This window comes from Ambystoma mexicanum, chromosome 11 (assembly GCF_040938575.1).
Source record: "Ambystoma mexicanum isolate Mex_15411 chromosome 11, UKY_AmexF1_1, whole genome shotgun sequence".
NCBI classification, from domain to species: Eukaryota; Metazoa; Chordata; class Amphibia; order Caudata; family Ambystomatidae; genus Ambystoma; species Ambystoma mexicanum.
Window position 1 is genome coordinate 380685840 of NC_090934.1, and position 24930 is coordinate 380710769.

General features: G+C 48.6%; 1 protein-coding gene across 1 annotated transcript in view; it reads right to left on the reverse strand.

Annotated features, from left to right (window-relative positions):
* The window catches only part of NUP160 (nucleoporin 160), a 1937143-nt gene that overhangs the window by 508031 nt on the left and 1404182 nt on the right, over window positions 1-24930 (reverse strand). Inside the window, exon 28 of the mRNA XM_069623088.1 lies at window positions 16347-16507. Coding sequence (XP_069479189.1) covers window positions 16347-16507 — 161 coding nt within the window. The remainder of the gene's footprint in view (window positions 1-16346; window positions 16508-24930) is intronic.

The window sequence follows — 24930 nt, forward strand, 5'->3', positions numbered from 1 at the left end:
TTTGGGAACCACCGTCCCCTGCACACTATCCATGGCTAGATAAGCCGAGTAATTTGGAAATTTGTAAAAATCAATATTTCATTTGAGATTAGGTCATCATTTTTGCATTTTATATAGGCTAAAGCATGCTCAGTAAAGTCACAGTTTTATATTTAAGGAACAACCATAAATGCAAAATTCACATTTTTCACAAGAGGATTTATTCCAAACATATATGCCCAACGCGTTTCGAGATTAGTTCTCTTCATCAGGGGCTGTTAATTTCATTCTATTTCCACAAATCTATAAATTCAAGAAAGAAATATATAAATCAGTCAGTTTAAGTAACAAACTAAAAAAAATCAAAAAACGTGCTATTTTAAACACATCAATCTACATCTGTAAATATGATGGTTGGTTATAGTGCACTCTTATTCACCTAGTCTTTTTCTAAATGATAACACTTGTGTAACACCATGGTTCCTACATTAGTCAGGCCTCAAGGGGGTATTTTTACATATTCAGTCAAATTAAACTGTAGGAACAGTATTAAAGAATGGGAAATGTCTGAAAGCATTTAGCATTTGTTTAAACAATTCAAAAGAAGTAGAAAAAGTAAGCATACCGTGTGGTCATAATGTGGTCAACCGATTTTCAAAATATGATAAGTCCCAGTTTTAGAAATGGTTGGATTTCAAAAAGTGTTACAGGTATCCACAAAACCTAAAGATAATATGAATGTTGTTCATGTAATTAAGATCCAAGATACATTGGACTGCTGACATTACTTGAAATGTAGAAATAAAAAAATCACAATAAAAAAGCACTTACTACTATGGGATGTAATCCACATAGATTCCTGGATGTCCTAGGGTGTTGTCGTAGAGACCAGAAGATAAAATGTGGAAAGGTTTTGGACTCCGTTGAAAAGTGGTCAATCCATAAGGTGAACCATGGTCAGGCCATTAGATGGCCTCTTCAAAGAAGCAGCGTCAATTGAATAGCTAAAGTTGCAAAGGAACTGGATAGATGCGATATCTATCTCGAGAGGAGTAAGGAAAAGAGAGCATGTGAGCTGGTAAGGGGGAAGACTTACAACAGAGGAAGCGGGTCCCGTGTTGAGCCGTTCGATTCTTGCCGTGTTTGTTCAAGGAAAACATAGCGGTATAAATATACGTCAGCCGTGTGACATCATCACGTCATGAACGTGCATGACATCATTATTGTAAACATGGTAAAATAAAGGGAGAGAGAGATCCTGGCGTAGTGTATTACGTCATCACGGAATAAATCATCTTGTGAAAAATAGTGAATTATGCATTTATGTTTTTTTCCTTAAATATAAAACTGACTTTACAGAGCATGCTTTGACCTATATAGAATGCAAAAATGATGACCTAATCTCAACTGAAATATTGATTTTTACAAATTTCAAAATTACTGTGCTTATCTAGCCAAAGATGGTGTGCAGGGGCGGGAGTTCCCAAATAGGGAACTTATTTCTGTTCTATTGTATGGACAACCCATATGCCAGGGCTGTCCCTCTTCTCCCCTGCACCTTGAATCACATAAATACACCTTAACCACATGGATAACTAATTCCACTTGCTACTAAAACAGAATAATCTTAAACACTAGAACACCTCTCCCTCACATTCCACCCACCTAGACACCCAGGCACCTAGAGGAGGGCTTCTTGGCAGAAGCCCGCCAAAAGACGTTGAACAAAGAAGGCAAACCTGGTTTGCCAGGCAAAGTAAAACACAAGAAGGACTTTAACAAAAAGAAATGGCGAATAAACCCGACCGGAGCCCAAAGAAAGTGTATTTGGTCAGGCGGGTTTATGTTCGACCGCAGTAGAAAAAGGTAGGGTAGATACCACTGCCACCAGCCAAGTCTACATTTTAAAAGAGCAAAACAAGGCTCTAGGAGGTACAGATAAAAAGGGCTAAGAATTAACCCTTTCCAATACTCCATGTAAGATGAGGTGTACTGAATCTGTGGTTAAATGACTATGTAAAGTTAATGGAAACTTTACCCTTTTCTGGGGGACAGTAGTCAGCCCCAGAAATTGAGTCGGTGGGAAGCCTAAAAGACAACCCTGTGTCACTGCACTGAAGGTGCTGTGTAACACACAAAAGAGTGGGGCTACTGAAGTGGTGCACTCTAGAGTCCATACTCACAAAAACAGATGAAATACACATGGCAAAACACAGGTAAGAGTGGGGGAAAAGCTCACACTCTTACCAAGTGGAAAAAATGAACTCCAGAAATCCTGCAAAGCTGTGGGGGACTCACTAGGTAAGGGAAATTAGCCATTGAATGAGAATGCTCCCCAACAAGATCCATTTATGTATGTCTACTTCAATGGCTAGTAGGTGCAAATGCTCGTTCAGGATTCTCGGGAACTTGTAGCTGTCTTGCTATATTGGGTTACGCATCTTATTGTGCCTTCCCTGTGCGCCTTGTCACTTTTCGGGGTTAGGAGTGGGTCCCGTTAATGGACGAGGCTGTTCTTATTGTAATGTCTATGTTCTTATCCAGGTATCCTGTCTGTGAATCTTTCTTTTAGCAGGCTGCACTCTGATTGGTAAGCAAGATCAATGCTGCATTTTCTTCTGTCTTGAATGATTTCCCCTTTTGGGAAGTTCTGTATAACTTACTTTCTATGACAGCTTGTATAGACAAGGACTGAGTTTACCTCTGTCGGTTTTCTGTATTCTCTTATATGCAATCCCTCTGGGTCAATTATGATTTGGATATCTAGAAAGTCTATGAAATAGCTATGATTCCCGGTCATTTGGATTCCAAATTAGAATGTTTTCAGATATTCTTTGAAGTTAGAGAGCTGATCTTGTGTGCCAGACCAGATCAGTACATCGTCCATGTACTGGTACCATTTGTAGATGTGACCGTTGAAATCTGGTATGACAAAGGCAAATACCTGTTCAAAATGTTTCATGAACAGGTTGGCCACTGCAGGGGCATTTGTCGCACCCATTGAAATGCCACTTATTTGGCGATAGAATGTGCCATTGAACAAAAAGACATTGGGCCTCATAAATTTGCCGGTCCGGGAACTACGGTACAGGTAAGGCTGCCGGTACTGTAGTTCCCGGACCAGCAAACTACGAGTTGTGCTTGTGGGTCCTTTTCTGCCCTCCGGTGCATCCGACCTCTCCATTCCCATTGAGCTCTATGGGGCTCAAATGGGAACGGTGAGCATACCTTTCCGGCGCCCGCGAATGGCAATTACCGGGCCCGGCAGGGCTGGAATACCCTGGTAATTTCCCATTCACTGGTGCTGGAATTGTTTGCAAGTTTGGAGGTAGCCTGCCGGTATTACAGGCAAGGCTACCTCCAAACTTGCACTGAGGCCCATTGGTGAAGGAGATTTCAACAGTTCCTCTGTCAACTCATGGTGAGAGTAAAAAGATGCTGATGCCTTTGCATAGGTGTAGTCAATGGTTTTGAGAGCTAGGGTATGGTCGATAGAGATGTATAGAGCCTTCACATCTAATTTCACAAGTAGAAATCCAGATTTCCACTGAATGTCTTGTAGGGCTAGAAGGGTGTGCATTGTGTCCCCGAGGTATGCTGGGATCTTTCACACCTCTGACTACATGAATGATGTATTTCTCGAAGGGTTCAGTCATCCATGCAATCCCACTTAGATAGGTCTTCCCTCTGGAACAAGTATGAAATCTTTGTGCACTTTAGGCAGAAAGTAGATGGTAGGCATGCAGGGTGGTCCGTACTCATGAATTTTTGTTTGTCATCTGTCGGGGATGTCCACGCTTGTGCCACTTCTTAATCAAGACTTTGGCATTCGTCACAATTGTGGCAGTGGGGTTGGACGCTATTGTTTCGTAACAACCTGGTGTTTCCAATAAGAGTGGTGGCCATCTTGATATAGTCGTCCCCGTCTAAGATTATTATATTACCACCTTGGTCAGCTTCCTTTATGGCATCTATTCTTGCATTGTCATGTGCCTTCTTATCTATGCAGGCCAAGTGTGATAGCCTTGTGAAATATATATCAATAGCGTTGTCCCCTTGTAAGTTGGGCCTGGATATCAATTTCTTTTTTAGTTCTGTGATTCTCATGCTTTATTCCTCAATATCCAGATCTCGTATGATGTACAGTTTGGAACCGACGTCTGTGTCCTCTCCATTTTCCAAGATGACGAGGAGGGTTGTAAGAGCTAGATTCTCAATACTCACATCGCTGATCAGTGGTATCTCAGTTCTTGTTCTCCATGGTGTTTTCTTTGTGAAGAATTTGTTGAGCGTCAATTTCCTTGTGTACTTGAATAGGTCAATCTGCGCATCTGACACACTGAATATGTCACAGATTAACAAGTTACTTCTTACCTTTCTAACGTTCTTTCGATGGGATGTTCCTCCAATGTATTCCTCATCTTTGATAATTCGTCTCCAGCTTGCTGGCCTCGGAAATTTTTTCTCTGTAGAGGGCGCTGCGCGTCGACGTCCGCCTAGTCGATGTCCCTCGACAGCCACCGTATCGGCGCCAACGTCACCATGCCCATAAATAGCCATGCGCGGCGTCCGTTGCTCAGTTCCGTTTTGTAGCATAAGATAAGTCATGCCTGAATTGGTTATTGACCTTGAAGGAGCATAAGCTGCAACCACAAGGGAAGTATTACTGCAGGGATGGATGGGAGGGGCGATAAGGAATACGTCGGAGGAATATCCCATCGAAAGAACGTTACAAGGTGAGAAGTAACTTGTTCTTCGAAGGGATTGTGTCCTCCGACGTATTCCTTATCTTTGATAGACACCCATAGCAGTGGCATGTAATTGGAGGTGGGAGTAATAATGTCATGTATCCCTTTTAGGAATAAACCAAATGTAATACGGCTTAGCCAAATCTGGTCTCTTGACTAGTGGAGGAATCCAGGTTGTAACATTTTGTGAAGGTATGTGCGGACGACCATGTGGCAGCCGCACAAATGTCTCGGACCGGTACCCCTCTTTGGAGGGCCGAAGAGGCTACGATACCCCAGGTTGAATGAGCCCTAAGATATTGGGGTGGCTCTTGTCCTGCCAGTTTGTAACATTCCAGAATGGCCAAAATAATCCACCTGGAAATGGTCCGTTTTGTTATGGGTAGTCCCAACTTGTGATCCGAGTATCCTACAGTTGGCCTGCTTGCCTAATCCTAGCCAGTCTGCTGATGTAAAAGCTCAGAGCTCGCCTTGGGTCCAGCCTATGTAGCCTTTCTTCCTCTTTCCCCAGATGGGGAAGAGGGTAGAACAAAGGTAAGGTAATTTTCTGAGTGATATGAAATTCAGAAACCACCTTTGGGAGGAAATTAGGCTTCACCTGTAGGACAAATTTGTCCTTATGAAAAATTGTATGGGGGGTTTACAAGAGAGCTTGTAATTCGCTCACCCTCCTAGCAGATGTTAGTGCTACCAATAGGACAGTTTTAAGAGTGAAAAATGTCAGCGAACAAGAGTGGAGTGGTTCGAATGGAGTACCCATTAGGAAATTTAAGTCCCATAAGGGAACTTGGAATGGTCTTGGGGGATAAACATTAGTTAATCCCTTGAGAAATTGTATTACTAGAGGTAGTTTGAAATACGATGGTTCCTCCGCAGAGCGCTTGAAGATTGAAAGCGTTGCGAGATAGCCTTTTACAGTGCCAACTTGAAGGCCTGAGTTTGCCAAGTAGAGTAGAAACGATAACACCGTTGGTGTACCACATGAAAAAGGGTCGATATTCCCTTCTCTACACCAGCTGCAAAATGTGTTCCAACGGCAGCGGTATAAAGACTTTGTTGCTGGCCTTCTGGCCGAAAGCAACACCTCCATGACGTCATCAGGAAGGTCCCAATCCTTGTACCTCACCCTTTCAGAAGCCAAGCATGAAGGTTGAGGGTTCTGATGTCTGGATGGAGAACCTGACCTCCCTTCTGTGAGAGAAGATGCTCTTTGAGTGGAACACGGATTGGAGGACAGATGGACATATCTAGAAGGTCCGGGTACCATGTTCTCCTGGCCCAGTCCGAGGCAATTAGGATCATGGTTTTCTGGAATCTTCTCAACCTCCTGATCATTTGAGGAATAACAGGGACTGGTGGAAACGCGTAAAGGAGTGGCAACTCCCAGTCCACTACGAACGCGTCCCCTAGAGCTCCTCTCGGGGGAAATTCCCTTGAACAGAACAGATCCACCTGAGGGGTTCCCAAAAGGGCGGAGATCTCTTGAACTTCCTGAGCTAGCTCCCACTCGTGGGGGACTGTGCTCTGCCTGCTCAGAGCGTCCGCTGTCAAGTTCTTCTCTCCGGCTAGGTGGACTGCCGATAGAGAGATTCCTTCTTGGATTGCCCAAAACCAGAGCTGCATTGCCTCTCTGCACAGTGGCAGTGACCCTACGCCTCCTCTTTTGTTGAGGTAGTGCATGGCCACCGTGTTGTCCGTCATGATCAGGACATTTCTCCCCTGTAGTGATGGCAGGAAAGCTTTCAGCGCTAGTCTGATCGCTCTCTGCTCTAATAGGTTGATGTGTAGTCTGGACTCCGATGGAGACCAACGACCGCTGATGGTCAAGTCGTTGGCATGGGCTCCCCACCCCGTGAGTGAGGCGTCTGTGACTACTGTTATCTCCGGCCATGGTTGCCAAAACAGTTCTCCTTTCAAGATGTTCTCTGATTAGGCCCACAATTGAAGGTCGTGGGCTCTCTTGTCCGGAATCCGGAGATCTGTCATTCTCCCTGAGAATTGCGACCACTGAGTTCTCAGTGCCCACTGAAGAGATCTCATTCTCAGTCGAGCCTCTGGCACAAGGAAGATGCTGGATGCCATGAGGCCTAGCAACCTCAAAAAGTCGAAGACTGGGAGACGTTGGGCATTTTGAAACTTGTTGACCATCTGCAGAATATCTTGAGCCCTCACCTCTGGTGGCGAGGCTTTTCCCAGGGAAGTGTCCAGGACCGCTCCAATGAACTGGAGTCTCTGTGATGGTATCATCTGTGACTTCTTTAAATTGAGGGAGAAGCCCAGTTTGTGAAGGAAGTGGCAGACATAATCTAGTTGGATCTGAGCTTGATCCGAAGAAGCTCTGATCAGCCAATCGTCCAGGTAGGGGTAGACGTGGATCCCTTCCCTCCTTAGACTCGCAGCCACTACCGACATTAGCTTGGTGAAGACCCTCGGGGCGGAGGTCAGCCCAAATGGCAGAACTCGAAATTGATAATGAGTCGCCAATTGCAAACCTCAGGTATTTCCTGTGTTTGAGATGGATTGGCACATGGAAATAAGCATCCTAAAGGTCCAGAGATACCAGCCAGTCCTGGAGCTGGAGGGCCTGATGGATCTGAGAGAGAGTTACCATCTTGAACTTGTCCTTCCCGAGGAACTTGTTCAATTCTCGTAAGTCCAGGATGGGTCTCAGTCCTCCGTCCTTCTTTGATATGAGAAAGTAGGGGGAGTAACAGCCCTTGTTCCTGTCCGCTACAGGTACCGGTTCTATGGCACCTTTCTCTAGCAGGTCTATAATTTCCTGCAAGAGGAGCGGATCTGGAACTTTTAGAGAGCTGTGCCCCGGTGGATGACTCTGAGGGATGTGTAGAAAGGGTAGGCAGTAACCCTGGGCAACTGTCTCCAATGTCCAAGCATCTGACGCGATAGCCTGCCATTCCGTCAGATGGTGAGTTAACCTGCCCCCTACAGGTGTTTTGTGTGGAAAGACCTCAGAGTGGTTTGGGGGCGGCTGATGCAGATGCCGAGGGTAAAGAGGCACCTGCTGCGGCTTCAGTACTTTTGACCCGTCCAACTCGGGTGGATCTCCTTTTGCCTCGTTGAGCCGGCTGTCCTCTGCCTTTCCCGAATGCGGAATAATAGCGAAAGGACTTTCCTCTCCCAGAGGTTCCTGAGGGGCGAAAAGGAGTTTGGCGGATTGCAGCTCCTAAAGATTTTGCCGCTGCTTTAGATGTCTGCAACTTTTCCAGACTGTCATCAGCCTTTTTACCGAATAAAGAAGAGCCGTCAAAGGGCTTATTCAAAAGTCTAGCCTGTACATCTGGAGCAAAGCCAGACTTTCGCAACCACGCATGCCTGCGGATTGTCGTACTTGCCGCCATGGCCCTGCTGATACTGTCAGCGGAATCGATGCCAGTTTGTAGTGACTCGCACATGGCATCTTTGCCATCTTTAATGATGTTAAGGAAGGCTTCCCTTTCCTCTCCTTCCGTCAGCCGCTGATGAAGCACACTCCCACAGTGTGTGACTGAACCTGGCGAGCGTACAGGTGGCGTTGATGGACTTAAACGCCATAATACAATCAGAAAATACTTTATTTTGCCATAGAATCGTACCTTTTGTCATCTCTATCCTGTGAGACAGTAGGGTAAGCGGATCTGCTGCTTGATGAAGTTGCCGCTTGAACCACCAGGCTCTCTGGAGTCTTTGCAAGGCTGCATGGAAGGGGACCACAGGATCTTCCTGTGGACCTTTGTCTAGTATGTCTGTCAGGTCATCCTGTTGAAAAACAGGTGAAGGCGCAGACCAACCCATAAATTCAATAATCCTTGCCATCGGGGTTCTATAGGGTGTTTCGGCATGTTCCCCTGGGTCTGGTTTGACAAATTCCACTTCTGGGGGAAGTGTCCAGCCCACTTGCCTCATGTAATGACCCCTGTAGGTCTTTCAACCTTCTTTCCTCAGAGGTAAAATCCTCTGAAACAGGTAGTGTGGTCCTCTGCAACCCGAAGGTTTCCTGGTCAGAATCCTCCCCTTCATAGATTGAAGATAATCTGGGGTACTCTGACCTCGGAAATGGTGTAAAACCCATTTCTAAAGCAGAAGGAGCCAAACTCGTCATTTTTGGGCGAGAAAAACGTCGATGTCGTCGACGCCGATGTGACAGGCTTCGAAGGCGCTGAGAAAGGCGTCGAGAAAACTGGAAGAGGCCTCTAAGAACTCGAGAGGATCGGGATCCTACTCAAGCCAGTACGTCCACAATATGATGGTTTGTACTGGTTCTGTTCAGGATTTAAGACTAGTAAAGTCTTTGGTGACTTTACATGCCCTGGGAGACAGTAGTCAGTCCCAGGGTATGGCGTCTATGTTGGGGAGTCCCTAGGACACCCCTGGGTTACGGCACGGAGGGTGCTGTGTAACCCACATCCAAAAAAATACATGAGGCCCTATGGAGTAAAAGACCCCATAGCCCATTCAACACAAGGTTTAACCAAGAAAACACACTTCAACATGCCCAAGAGTGAGGGTAAAAGAGTCGGCAGGAGAAAAAAAATAAACCCCAGAAATCCAGCAAAGCTGCTGGGGGACTCACTAGGTAGGGAAATTCAGCCTAAACAGAGAATTCTCCCTAACACTCGCCCCCCCCCAGACTAAGGGACAGGAGGATTTAATCCACTCCTGGATGAACCTCATACCTCTAGTCGATGATATACATCCTAGAGAGTCCATCAGCATTTTGATGGTGACACCTTGACCTATGTTCAATGGAGAACTCAAAGGTTTTCTTTTGCAAGCTAAAGGACCTACAGACCCTTTGAGGAACATCAGTCTTTTTGTTATAGGGGACCTGGTTGACCAGTCCCTCAGAAGTTGGTACAACTTCTGAACCTATGTTAGGCTTTTTCAAGGGGTCCTTATAAAGGATCCCCTTAGATCTAGAGGGGCCTCCAAGGTTCCTCACCACCTCTCTTGTGGGAGCAGGTTGGGTCTCAGGCCTCTTGGTTGGAGGGGTTGGGGTTAGGCAATGTACCTGCTTCCCCTTCCTCTTAGATCTACCCTTACCTATTTTAGGAGTTTCCCCCCTAATATTAGGATTTGAGTTGGGGTCTTCAGTAGAAGGTCCAACAGTCTGAAGGTTTTTGGCCTTAGACTTTTCTTTTCTGGTTTTCCACCAGCACTGAGAATTACCAGTTCTCTCAGGTCCAGATAGGGGCCTAGTTGGTCTATCCACCTCTTCCTCAGAAGCAGGGGGAGTCAGAGACTCTGAGACTAGGGGAACAATGATGGAGCTTGGTTGGGGCTCCCATGTTCCTAGCATACTATCCTGAAAGGTGCCTGGGTCAGAGGTCAACTTACTAAACCCAAGGCTTGTAGTGGGGTTCTCAGTAGAGGGTCCCACAGGCTTAGAAGGGTCCTTCAAGGTAGCCTTTCTAGCCAATTTGGTTAAGTTCTGCTTCTCCATACTGGGAGGCCTGGGGGTATGTGACACTACTCCTAGAGTTCTCAGGTCATTCCCCAACAGGACCTTCCCAGGTACCTCAGTCTGAACACTGACATGGATCCTCACTGTCATGTTGTTACTCTGAATGAGGGCTGGTAGAATAGGAACCATTTGGACAGGGCCTCCAGACATCTTAGTGGGACCTTTGGGTGCTTTGGCCACATCCTTAGGTTGAAAGAAGCTTTCATCCACTACTGTTCTGCTGGCCCCAGTGTCTCTCCTGGCAGGAGTATCCTGGCCATTGACAAGAACACTGTCCACATAATACACCTTAGAGTTAACAGGTAGGGAGTTATACACAACCCTATTCTGGGGACTAACCAGACCCATAGGCTCTAAGTTTACAGTTGCTTGAAGACCCAAGGGTTCTTCAGCAAAGAGTTCAAAGTGGGCACTAGCCATCTGTACTTCATCCTCAGGAGTGAAGGCTAAGGAGACTGTGCTGATCCCTGCAGGTTTACCCTTGCACTTGGGATCTCCTTTGATATGGTCAGTACCCTGACAGACATAGCATTGTCCAAATGCTCTCTGGAAGGGTGGCTTGTTCTGACCTCCTTCTGGCTTGTGGCCAGAAGGTACAGTAGCCTGACTAGGTTTCCCATGTGGCTTACCCTGGTTATTTTGTGGTTTGGGGCCCTCTTTGGGATAGGAATTATTAGAATTCTCTTTGGAGTCTGTTTTTGGCTGTTTCTCCCCATCCTTCTTCTGAGTTACCCCAGAATCCTTGTGAGTGGCCCTGTTGGCAACCCACAAGTCAGCAGCCCTAGCCAGTTTCCGGGAATCTAATTCCTTGGAATCAGCCAAGTGTTGTCTGAGCTCAGGAGAGCAGGCATCATAAATAGTCTCCAACATAAACAAATTCTTCATACCTTCATAAGTGTTCACCTTGTAACCCTTAATCCATCCCTCTAAGTTTTTCAACCCTTCACTCACCCAGGTAGCCCAAGGGGTACCATCATGCTTTTTGAGGCTCCTAAACCTCTTAAGATACTGGGAAGGGGTCTTCCCAAACCTAGCTATCAAAGCTAGTTTCACACATTCATACTCTTTCCTATCCTCCTCCCCCATCTCCATTACCACATCAGTTGCAACAGGGGGAAGCCTAGAGAACAACCAGGTGAGTAAGTCATTTTCTGTGATGTTCTGGAGCCCATGATTATATTCAAACAGAGACAACCAATCCAACACATCCAACTTAGGCTCATACATACCAACCAATTCTTTAGGCATCCGGGGTCTTTTAGGACTGGAACTTCTAGATGAGCCAGAGAGAGAAGCATTTTCAACAGATAATTTCTTCATTTCTAAGTCATACTTGAGCTCCATTTCCCTTAGCCTTAGTTCTTTGTCAGTTTGAGCATTAAGTTTCTTATACTCCAATTCTAGTTTCATTTTCTCCAGTTCAAAGTACTGAGGACTAAATGTGGGACCTGGTAAAGGTCCAGTAGGTACAGCAGGTAGAGCAGGCAGAGGCCTAGGGGGGACAGTCACAACAGCCTCACCCTCCTCTTCTGACTCTTCCTCAGAATCATCAACATTTTGCTCCATGTTAATTTCAATACTGTCATCTACAGTTGCTGGAGTGGTAGGCTCCTCTGAACCATCACCCAGACTTTGGTTAGCTAACAATCTTTCAATCAGCTCCATTTTCTTGCCCTTAGTCAGGAGATCCTTATGTTTACAGAGCACTCTTAAACAATCAGCAGTTTTGGCTGCAAGGGACTCTTGACTATAGCTTTCTATAACTGACATGTTAGAGGATTACTTTTACAGTGCTAAGCTTTGTGGTTAGTTGCACTAAGGTATCTAGAGCACAATAAAATGTATACTCAATACAAATCCCACCGCTGTACACCAGTGTTAGGCAGAAACCTGTGCAGTTCCCTTGGGGAACACTGCAAAAGATTTAAGACTACAGGTATAGCAGTAAACCCACTTGGTAGCAGTCTGCACCACCCAGATTTACCTGGTAGCTGTGGCTGAGCAGTCAGACTTCCCTCAAGAAGAGTTAGGCAGTATGCAAAGTATATACAATATGTACTCCGGCACAATAGCACAAGCAAACACTGACCAGAGCTTGGTTTCAAAAGTATATAGTTATTTATTTTTAAGAACACACAAATTGCAAACACTCTAGCAAAATATAATAAAACACTCCAAACACAGTTATATGGAAAGCAGTCCCAATCCTTATTCCTATCTAGACAACTCTAGGTTAACACCACATAATTAAAACAGAGGTGAGCGCTTAACGTTAGATGACACTCTAGTAGGTTAAAGAAGGGAGGGAAAAAGAGCAGAATTAGGATAAACACACCACTCTAAGGTCAAGAACACTTTTGGTAAGCTCAAAGAAGCACAAAGTCACAGGTGAGCAAAAGTCACTAAGCAGGGCCCACTCTTAGAGCAGACAGAGCGAAAACGTGCCCAAGATCACACAGTTGGTAGGGATTCAGAGTCTTGCAAAAGAGTTCGGAAAAGCGTTAGAGAGGCTCAGAAAGTTTAGCCAAAGTGTCCCAGGCAATCCCAGGATCGAAAGCCGAGGGCTAAAACTACCTCGTACAGTCGGCGGCAAGGGAAGCCAGGCGGAACACGGTACCTTAACGGAAAGGATCCTCCAGCGGGGGCAGTTGTTCCAGGCAGTGGCAGCAAGGCTCGACGTCGGTCAGGGGAGAAGAAGATCTCGCTGAAGAGCAGAAGAAGAAGGTCGTTGCACTGCCCGGGAAGAAACCAGCCGCGGAGTCCTCCGGTTAAAGGGTTGTACCGACTTTCGCGGTTGGGGTAAAAGTGGTGGGGTTCCGGTTGCCGGGGTGCTTGGCACTGGCAAGGCGGCCACGGGATACCTCGAAGAACGGAAAGAAGGTGAAAACTGGTTGTCCCCACCAGTCAAGGGAAGGAGCCACTCCGTTAAGAGTTCTCCTCGGTCGTCGGGAAAAGTGGTGAGATGGTTCAGCAGGGCTCCACCGGCGGTGTCGTCGTAGCAGATCAGCTCAGCTCGTCCCTCGTTGGATCCTTAGGTCCTGTGGCGACTTCTGAAGTTCCAGTCCCCAAAGCCCTGCTTTTATGCAGCAAACCCCCATTCACCCAGCCTAGCTGTCACTCAACCATGCTAAGTGGTGGGCCGGCCGGCTCACCACTTGGGCCAATCAGGACGGAGTGCGACTTGAGTTACCTAGGTAACTCAGTCCAGGGTGCCTAAATCCCCCTCCACCCCTCCTAAGTACCCCAGACAGAGTGGCACCACTTTGGAGGGCTTCTGTGGAGAAGCCCGCCAAAAGTGGGACAAAGGGCTCCACTTTGGGTCAGAGTTACAGAGGCGAACGTCAACGCCATTTTAGTATCAAGTTTTGGCAAAAAATCCCAACCGGAGTTATAATAATAAATATATAAACCGGCGGTATGTTTAAGGCTACCGTAAATAAATAATTAAATGTGTTAGCCTAAAACAATGGGAAATCCCATAGGAAAATATTCACGGTCGAATATAAAAAGTAGTTTCCACTGCCACCAGCCAAAACTCGATCAGGGGGGACGGAGACGTGCCCCCTCGACTAACAGACCCTGGGGCAATCGAATTGCCCCAGCCAGTACGTCCACAATATGATGGTTTGTACTGGTTCTGTTCAGGATTTAAGACTAGTAAAGTCTTTGGTGACTTTACATGCCCTGGGAGACAGTAGTCAGTCCCAGGGTATGGAGTCTATGTTGGGGAGTCCCTAGGACACCCCTGGGTTACGGCACGGAGGGTGCTGTGTAACCCACATCCAAAAAAATACATGAGGCCCTATGGAGTAAAAGACCCCATAGCCCATTCAACACAAGGTTTAACCAAGAAAACACACTTCAACATGCCCAAGAGTGAGGGTAAAAGAGTCTCACTCTTGGCAGGAGAAAAAAAATAAACCCCAGAAATCCAGCAAAGCTGCTGGGGGACTCACTAGGTAGGGAAATTCAGCCTAAACAGAGAATTCTCCCTAACATCGACGACGGTCTCGGCGTCGTGCCGGAGGCTCTTGGTATCACCGTTGGCTGTGAAGTAGCCGTGGTTTTCTCTTTCATCAGCGTCGACGATGGCATCTATTCGATTGACCGATGTGTCGAAGAACCCTTCGACAACGGCGTTGATGCCGCCGATCCATGCGTCTAAGGGATCGTCGAAGATGGTGCCTTCTTACCCGATGGCCTGTGGTGCTCTCGGGTGGACTCTTTGGCCGGGTGCAGTGACTCGCAGCGTTTCGATTTTTTGGGTTTTTCAACCGGGGTATCAACCTCAGCTGTCTTCGAGGGGGTCGAGGCCGCTTTCTCGAAGATGCTTAGCATTTTCTTCCTGAATTCCTCCCACTCAGTCTGAGAGCTGTGGTTTTGTGGGGCATGAGACCCTTTCTGGGGAAACAGAAGATGACGAGGAAGGGGATCTTCGACGTCTCTTCTTTGAGTGTCTAGATCTCGACGAATGGTGGGAGCTACTTCGAGACCTAGAATGGGAATGCTTTCGACGGCGAGGAGACGAATGCCTCGGCCGAAGAAACTTTCGAGGAGGTTTTGACAGATTTACCTCTCTCGAGCTTCCCCTTGCGCTCCTTCAAGGCTTTCGCCGTCATGGACATGCAGTCCTCATACTCCGAACAATGGTGCTCGACTCCCAAGCACCACAAGCAGATCCTGTGTGGATCTGTTATCGACATTTTCTTACCGCAGTCTCGACATTTTTTGAAGCCGGACCGCAGTGTCGTCGGTTCCGATGAAGAAGCCACCGAGAACTAGTTGGTATTTCGAGTAAATATAAGAGGTTCTGACTGAACTGAGCAAGGATATTCCGAGGCCCCACGAAGCGCGGAAAAATGGAACTGAGCAACAGACGCCGCGCGTGGCTATGTGCATGGTGAGGTCGGCGCCGATACGGTGGGCTGTCGAGGGACATCGACTCGGCGGACGTCGACGCGCAGCGCCCTCTACAGAGAAAAAACTTCCGAGGCCAGCAAGCTGGAGACGAATGATCAAAGATAAGGAATACGTCAGAGGACACAATCCCTTCGAAACATTGATTGAAGTCTGGAAAGAAGAATGTTTATTGACAATGGCTGATGCAGATATCTCTACAGAGCTTCTGTTGAATAATCCCATGAAAGTTAAAGTGGAAATGTGGATAGCCGATTGTTCAATGACAACTTATCTGTAAAAAGTGTAACATTTTTGAAACTTTCAAATATTTGTATTTTTTTTATATAGTGCTTTAATCCAAAGCGCTTTACAGTTTAACAAGAATACAGTTTAACAAGAACAAATATGAGACCAAAGCTTTTAATACTCTTCCTAAATACGTCCAAATTCCCCAGCTCCAAATTTAGGCACATCTTTTTAATAGTGAGGTTTAACTTGCTCCTCACACGAGGAGTTCTGGGAATTCACACTTATGCCAAAGCATTTGATTGTAACAGTAAATATTGTGCTAATTCAATAGAAAATCTGAGATATCTGCTTATTTATTGTATCCATTTGCAGGAATTGAGGGTACTTTTGTGACAATTTAATATCCCAGTATAGATTGACGATCAAGGAAAATTGGATCGCTATTTTATATAGTGGGCGTTATGAATCATTGACCAATGCGTTAGCAAATTTTGTGAATCATTTAAACCTTTACCCAGGATGATTGTATGTGGTGAAATGTTACTAATGGATCAGAAGACTTGTTTAATGATGTTATGTTTTTTTATGGGAATGGGTTTTATGTGTGGTTGTGATGCACCATTATGAATGGTCTATTATGTGTTTAATCTTATTCTGTTTTTATGATACATATGTAATTTTGTAATAAGGGTAAAGTTTCAGAAATTGAACTATAAACCCAAAAATATATATATTATTTTAAAAACCGTAAGAAGACTGATAATTTTACAGTAATGTAACATTCCACATGTAATGTCACCCAGTAATAGAGTTGATTGTGTGTTATTGAGCATAAATACAATATGGACATGCTGGTAAAACCAGCGCAATTGTGTAGTTTGTTTGTTCTAGGAACTTCCCTCATGCTTGGCGAATGACTTCTAATTGAAAAAAACACAAAAGACATTTCCTGAATTGGACAACTCAGATTCACACAAACTAAGTGCAGAATCCAGGCAACAACCACTTACTGATGCTACAGAAGAGGGTCGGACAATCCAGGCATACTCGGGACGGATAAGTCGAAGGCAGTTCAGTGAGGCAAGGTAGGAATTTACTTGTTTCTGGAGTCCACGCAGGGTTCGTACTTCACAGCCAAGACGCATCCCATATTCAAACATCACAGTACCAGCTGTGGGAAATTAAAGAAGAAAAAGCTATTTCACAGGCACCACATCATGGGTATTGTTAGTACTATTTCTCTCTTCTGTGCATTCAAGAGAGGAAAAAGATTGACCGACAACAGGATTTTTTGCATGATTTCTCTGGAACTACTGGTAGATGTGGTTGCAACACAAAACAGTCAATAATTGAATGTTCACACAATGAGGCTATAAAAATAGTACTATGACCTCTGTAAACGGAAGCATGTCCTGTCATTCAGATTATAGGTAAGTTAATAGGAGAATCTTCTAGCGTTACGGCATTGTGTCTGTAGCAGATAGAGTAATCTCTAAAGTCACAAGTCCTGGTAATACTTCGTGTAGTGCGGAGTAATGTGGGGGTGCTGGAGGATCCAAAATTCCTGGAGGTCAGTCTCTCATAGGAATTAATGGAAGAGACTGAATAGCTTCTGATTGGCACAATCCATTGCTATGGGAGCGCCAAAACAAACAGACAAAACATTAAAAAAGCTCAGTCGGATCTGTCAGGATTTGTGGGAGGCAATCTACTGCGGTACACAAATGTCATTTGCAACCTTGCAAGTTAGAAAAGACAAACTTCACCAGTATTAGCACTGGTGCCTGGTTCTTCAAAGATGGTTCAGATGGTGACAATGAAGTGCAGAAAGAAACCAATTAAAAGGGGTGATGAATAAAAGGAAAAACCGTTGAAACTAGGACACAGCCATTGCCTACACAATCAGTAGAGCTCTAATCTCGGAAGATTCAGCTGGTGCCGTCTCAGTGCCACCATGAAATTGAATCCACTGGGTACCCAACAATATTTCATTGCCCTGGCTCCAAAGATGGGCATTGGACATCAGTGTTCAGGGTTTTTCAGTGCTGCTGTCCGATTCTAACATGGATAAGCAGCAAGGCAACTTTTGTGAGAAGGGGATACCCAAGGCTTTTAATACAGCTGTGACCGTCGGGTAAGGGACATCGCCCCTTAGTTCCCTCGGGTGTCTTGAGAAGTCCAGAACTTGCATACACTGCAGAGCTTCACTAAGACACAGATCTTGGCATGATGCAGCAAGAGGGCTATTGGATACCATTTTCATATTTGTGATAAATCTTCCTGACGTTTGCTTGCACTTGAGGTTTATTTTTCCTTGTCCTTAGGCGAGTGGAAATCTCCCGAATCCCCCACCCCCCACCATCTAGTCTTCTATTCTTTTAATGGGTGACCTTTTTATGTTTCTCCACAGTGTATGATTGGAGTTATAGTTTCCTATAACATTTGGGTTTAAGCTGGGTTGCCCCTTTGGGCTTCCCTGTTTATTTCTCTTTAATGTACTTGGGTGAACTACTGTTCCCCAGGGGTAAAGAGGGATTTTCATCCCCCTTACATTTTATATAGTGAGCCAACACACCCCATCTTATATGGAGTGCTGGGGGATACAACTCATCCCCTTTCTCACTTACCTGTAACATTTTTGTTACAATTGCAAGTTTACTTGAAGGACTGGTGGCAGTGGTTTAACATTAGTGACTTTTTAGTCTTATTACTCACAGACCATTAATTCAGCCCCAGTAATGCACAGAAGGTCCATTCTGCTAGAAAGGTGGGTACCTTCTTTTTCTACATTTTTAAGTTTCCTTGTTGGTTCTGAGGTCTTTCCCTGCCATTCTAGGTGGCAAAAACCTCAGTGGATGTTTTGTTTTCGGCGGTTATTCTTTGTATTCTACTCCCAGGCTCCAGAGTGTCTGAGAAGGCAGAAAGTGAGAAAAGAGTCCAAAACTCTGCAGCCCTTAGTCTTTTACCATGCCTGAAAGAAACAAAGTCCTGAGGAGGCGGGGAGCGGTGGATGGGGGCATGAGGGGGACAGGTTGTCCTGATTGGACAGCCAGACCCCCCTTTCGGTAAACTGCAGGGAAAGATTGCAGAAGTTGTGCTGTAGTTCATAATATGCCAAACCTGGAAGCTGCTGACAAGTCGACCACTGGAGCTGAAACCAAAGAGCAGGATGAAGAAAGGATGTCCATAGCGATTTCCAGCGAGCAGAGAGCCTGCTATGTAACCGGAGCCTGATGTAACACTTCCTTCCAATTGGCCTGGGGGTGACCACTCCTACCCAGAGGCTGGTGAAATCCACTCGTCTCAAGAAGACCTGCATTTGAGCCATCCCACGACGTGCTACGACCTTGCTGGGCTGCATATCGCCCCAAGCCTGAGTGCAGTGCATGATCTTCCGAAGTCTGAATCTGTCCGATACTTGGCGGACTCCTGCTGAATCTCCAGAGATACGATTCGAATCCCTGAAGTCCCCTCACCAGAGTGCATGTTGGGGAGAATGATCATTTCTGTGCCAATTCGCTTCTACCTTGGAGACCCTTAGCCCTTTTGATGGACTTTAGGAGTTTTCATTTTTATCCTGGAGGGAGCAAGACCTTTTTCTCACTCCCTCATGTATTTTTGATCTGATCTGGACTCAGAGGTCCTGTGATTTTGGAGTCTGATAAACTCCATACCCATCACCTTTTGTATTGCGACACAGCACCTTCAGTACTGGGGGTTACTTAGTAGCCCCTTTTCTTACTCATGTAAAAAAATGGAACAAGTTACTTACCTGTAACTGTTGTTCTCCAGCATGGGTCTGGCATGGATTCACATGCTCATGAATATTCCCCGTGGTCAGGCTGGGAATCCTCAGTAAAGAAAAAATCAGTATCAGTTTCGTTTCTGATCTGTCTTTCTTAGTAGTAACCAATCACTGATCTCTGGGTCATACTGCCCCCAGCCAATGACTGCCCTCTCCCTAAGCCCCGCCTCTGGCAGCCATCCTCAGATTTGGTAGCACGCCAAGCGGCAGTATGACCAAGTGAAGAGCCGCAGAGGGATAGGTGGGAGGTTTCGCATGTGAATCCATGCCAGACCCATGCTGGAGAACAACAGTTACAGGTAAGTAACTTGTTCCTTCTCCAGCATGGGGTCTGGCATGGATTCACATGCTCATGAATAAAGAATACATAGCAGTATACACATGCACAACCACGGGAGGTGGCAAAAGGCTCAACATTAAGCAATACAACTACTCAACATTAAGCATCTCTTACCTCCTCACCAGGCTCACCTTAAGCGAACAGGTTGCGCAGCACTGCTCGGCCGACCCTGGACTCCTCCCTGGAGTCCCGATCGACGCAGTAGAATCTTGTGAAGGTGTGTCGACCTCCATGTAGCAGCCCTGCAGATGTCCAGCAGGGGCACACCAGACAGGAACGCCGTGGTAGCAGCGATCGCTCTGGTCGAATGGGTTCTCGGGACGGCCGGGCAGCGGTCGGTTTGCCAACCGGTGACAGTGCATGATGCAGCCGGAGAGCCATCTGGAAATGGAAGTCTTCGAGAGAGCCTTCCCTTGATTCACAGATCCAAAGTTCACAAACAGTTGTGACGTCTTCTGAAAACTCTTTGTGCGATCCACGTAGAACTTCAGCGCTCTAGCCACATCCAGCGAGTGCAAAGTCCTCTAGGCCGGCGTCAAAGGCGACGGGAAGAAAACTGGTAACACCAAGGGCTCGTTGAGGTGGAAGTCCGACGGCACCTTGGGCATGAAGGAGGAGTGCGTCCTCAGCACCACCCTCGTGTCATGAAAAGTCAAGTATGGAGGCTTGCAAGATAGGGCCTGGATCTCTCCCACTCGTCGTGCAGAGGTGATGGCCACGAGGAACGCTGTCTTCCATGACAGGAACTTCAAAGGCGCCGAACGCATAGGCTCGAATGGGGCTCCCATGAGCCTGGTCAGCACCACATTAAGCTCCCACACCGGGGCAGGAGCCTTCACCGGCGGGAATGATCGGAATATTCCCTTCATAAATTCCTTCACCAGGCGATGAGACTACAATGACGCCCGTCCCATAGTCCTGGTATATCGGGAGATGGCAGCCAGATGTATTTTTATGGAGGCGTGAGCCAGTCCAGTTTAGGCCAGCGACAGTAGGTACGGCAGCACTTGAGGGGCCGTAATCCGCAGAGGGTTAATCTTCTGTGCACGGCACCAGACAGAGAACCTCTTCCATTTATGACCGTAACACTTGAGAGTCGAGGACGCCCTGGCCTTTGCAAGAACCTCTCTGCAATCAGCCGGGATATCGTACCCTCCAAACTCTAGTGCTGCAGGAGCCAGGCCTGCAAGTTCAGCGACTGTGGGTCGTGATGGAGAATGGTGCCTCCTTATCTGGAGAGAAGATCCGCGTCCGCCGGCAGCTTGACTGGTGGGGACGTTGACAAGTCCAGAAGGTCCGGGAACCAGATCTGCCTTGCCCACGCCGGTGCGACGAGGATCATCCTGCACCTGGACTTCTTGAGCTGGTTGATGAGGCGTAGCAGCAACGGCAACGGAGGGAACGCGTATAGAAACAGGCCGTCCCAAGGGAACGAGAAAGCATCGTCCATGCTCCTCGGCTGTGGGACCCTGCTAGCGAACCTCTGGCACTTGGAGTTTGTCGCCGTCGCGAACAGGTCGATCTGGGGTTTGCCCCATCGTTGGAAGAGTCGATCCACTTGATCCTGGTGCAGTTCCCACTCGTGGCACGAGCACAGCTCCCTGCTGAGTGAGTTGGCGATGGTGTTTTTTATTCCTGCCAGGTGGAAGGGAACCAGAAACATCCCCTGGGCGATGGCCCAGTGCCACAGATCCTGGGCCTCCTTGGATAGAGCTGGGGATCTGGTGCCCCCTTGGTCCGTATATAGAACATTGTGGTGGTGTTGTCAGTGAAGATCCTCACCACTTTGCCCTTGAGTGACGGAAGGAACGACTTGAGAGCCCAGAACACTGCTCGGAGCTCCAGAATGTTGATGTGGAGAGACCTCTCCTCCGGGAGCCAAAGGCCTCTTGCGTGGAGGTCTCTGGTGTGGGCCCCCCAGCCCTCCAGAGAGGCGTCCGTCGTCACCATCTCCTGAAAAGCCGGGGTTTGAAAGTCCGTGCCTGTCGTGAGGTGAGCACGGATGCCCCACCATAGGATCGCCCGACGGAACTCCTCGTCGAGAGGGATCCTGTCCTCGAAACAGCCCCTCGCCTGAAGCCAGCGGGTGTCGAGGAACTCCTGTAGCGGACGCATCCGAAGTCTGCAAAGGGGTACAAGATAGATGTAAGAGGACATCATCCCGAGGAGGGACTTGATGGACCTCACCCTGGCCACGGCCGTGGCTCGCAGGCGCAGCACCTTGCCCAGGATGGTCTTGGTCCTCTCCTCTGAACGGGAGGTCATTTGCCCCACTGTATCGAGCTTCGCTCCCAGAAACAGTGCTATTTGCGATGGAACCAGGTGGGATTTGGGGTAGTTGATGGCGAACCCCAGCTCCGTGAGCAACTGGACAGTCCTCGCTGTGTGTTCGACAGCGAGTTCCCTTGTCCTTGCCCGGATTAGCCAGTTGTCCAGGTAGGGGTAAACATGGATCCCCTGCAGGCGCAGCCACGCCGCCACTGGTGCCAGGCACTTGGTGAAAACCCTGGGTGCCGACTTTAATCCGAACGGTAGGGCTCTAAATTGGTAGTGGCGTCCCTGAACCACGAACCTGAGGAACTTCCTGTGCCTTTTTAGAATAGGGATGTGGAAGTAAGCATCCTCCAGGTCCAAAGACGATAGGAAGTCGCCTTCCTCCAGCTGTCCCAGCACGTGCTAGAGGGGGGCCATCCTGAATTTCTGTGCCTTGATGTACTTGTTTAAGCGACGCAGGTCCAGGATGGGGTGCCAACCACCTGTCTTCTTCCTGACGAGGAAGTACCTTGAGTAAACTCCGGAGCCCCGGAGCCTTCTGGGGACGAGATCGATGGCACCTTTCTTGAGCATCGCCCTTACCTCCAACAGCAGTTGAGGGACGTGATTTTCCTTCCTGGCCACGGGAGGAATGCGAGGGCACTTCTTGCGGCATTCCAGCGAGTGCCCGTTGGCCAGGGTGTCCAACACCCAACGGTCGGTGGAGATGGACTCCCACACGCTGACGAACTTCGTCATCCGGCCTCCCACCAGGGTGCTTCGGTGGGGGCCTGACAACACGGCCGGGTCAGTCTTGCTTGGAGGCGGCTTTGCCACCTTGTCCTCCTTGGCGACGACGGCGTGATTCCCCCTTGCTTGCCGCGACTTCTGTAGACCTCCTGGGAACTGGAGCAGGCCGCCTGGCGCTAAGTGGAGGAGCCACCGCTGGAACCTTTGGAGGCACCCGGTCTGCCTCCGGAGCTCCGAAAGGGCCGTCGCTGCTGAAGCACCCTTAGGGCCTGGGCCGTCTCCGAGTCAGTCTTGATGGCCTGTAGAGACTCGTCCACCGCCTTACCAAAGAGGTTGTTGCCGTCGAACGGCATGTCCAACACTCTGGTCTGGACGTCTTGGTGAAATTCTGTCGCCTTGAGCCATCCTCGTCGTCTGAGGCAAACTCTGTTGTCCAGGTGGCGAAATCCGGTATCGGCAATGTCCGTTTTCACCGTTATGGCGTGATCCGACGCCACCTCGCCTTCCTGCAGAATTTCTAGGGCCTCCGCCCTCTTGTCATCAGGTAGGAAGTCTAGAAGGGGAGCTATCTTGAACCAGAGCTCCCTGTCGTGGCGGGCCACGATCGCTAAGGCATTGGCCGCCTTAATAGTCGTCGCCGCCGACGCGATGACTCGTCGTCCCATGGAGTCCATCTTCTTGCCCTCGCTGTCCGGCGGGGAAGTGGAAGCCGCCGCACCCGCTGCCTTCTTTTTAGCCGCTGCCGAGACGACAGAGTCCGGCGTGGGCTGGGCCCTGAGGCACAGTGGGGCGGCATCGGGGACTCGGTACTTCTTCTCGTACCTGTCCCTCTTGGCGGGTGTCGTGGAAGGGTTCTTGAGGACAGCAAGCCCCTCGTTCCAGAAGTCGTCGAGCAAAGGTACCGCGAGGACCGCCTTCCTCTTGGCCTCTCGTCGTTGGTACAGAAACCCTTCCTTTTTTTGTTCTTCAGGGCAGAGCTGGAAGAGCTTGGATGCCCTGGTTATCATGGCGTGGAAAGAGCCAATTTCGTCGGCTGTGGAAACCTGCAAGGGGGGAGGGAGGGGGGCGGTGATGACGGGATGTCCGCTGTTTCATCGCCGCCGCCATCGTCCGTCCCCGTCGCTGTGTCCGTCGCCGTATCCTCTCTAGGGTCAGGCGAGGACGAGGGGTCCACAGGTCTCGCAGGCGCGAGGGGCGGAGCGGGGTGGACTCTCCTCCGCTTGTTCGGAGGGCTTCCCGACGGGCCCGGTTCTGGATCCTCCGTCGGGGTCCGTGGTAATCTCGTCGTTATCTCGGTACATAAGGATTGGATCGCCAACAAAATGGCCGCCGAGCTACCCTGGGGCTCGGGAAATGGCTGCGACGGACGGGATGGCCGTTCCACTGGGCCCTCTTCGTCGCCATCGTCGCTGTCTTCGAACCCTGGGATTGAACCCTCTCAAACCTCTTGTTGGTTGAGGCCTATGAACCTCGCGTTGAGGCCTATGGACCTCTCATTGAGGCCCTTCTCGGTTTCCACCAGCTCCTCCTCAGGGGCTGATTCCTAGTCTGTAATGGCCACTGCCCACCCCCCCCCCTCTTTTTCCGCTGGGGTCTTAATGATGGGCTGGAAAGAGGATTCCCTCCGCGGCGGCAGGGATACTCTGGGCCCAGAGGCCGTTTCCAATGGCATCGTCTCAGTCGGCTTCGCCAGGGTTGCAGCGACCACTTTGACGGAGGCCTTTGCCGGATGGATCAAAGCCCTCACCACCTTAGGTGCGTCCTGGGCCTTCGCCTTGGGTGGAGGGTCAGCACCTCGCTCCCCCTTCGAGATCGACCGGGTCTGCTCCAGCAGCTTACCTGGGTTCTCAGACTTACTCTTCCCCGAACCAGAGCGCTGGCTCGTGGTCGAACGTGCCGGGGAAGTAGCGCCCTGCCTGGCAGCCGAAGAGCCCGACCTTTCGGCGCTCCCGGTGCCCGCGGACTCGCGGTGCTTGGCCTTCTGTTGGGCCCCCGTCGCCGGGGCGCCCCCACAGGACTTAGAAGCCCGCTCAGACTTTTTCTACGCCTTCTCACCTGCCGTGCCCTTCTCCAGCCAGGAGGCGAGGCAGGAACGACGATCTTGTTTGGTCCGTTCCGAAAGGTTCTTGCAGAACGCACAGTCCTTCTCCACGTGCGTCTGGTCCTCATGAAGACAGTAGAGACAACGCGAGTGCTCGTCCTCCTTGAAAACATTCTGCAATCCGCATCCAGGGCAGCACCTGAACAGCTTGGATCCGGGCGTCGAGCTTCCCTTGTCCTGGGCCATGTCCGTTGAGGTAGGCCGCAGATATTCCAGAATCCTCCAAGAAGTGTAAACTCGACGAAAACTTCACCCTGGAGAGGCGTAGAAGAATTCCGAAACGGATACCCGTTGTTAGGAAATAGCAACGGTGGAGCTGGAGGCTCGAATAAACCGAAAAAATGA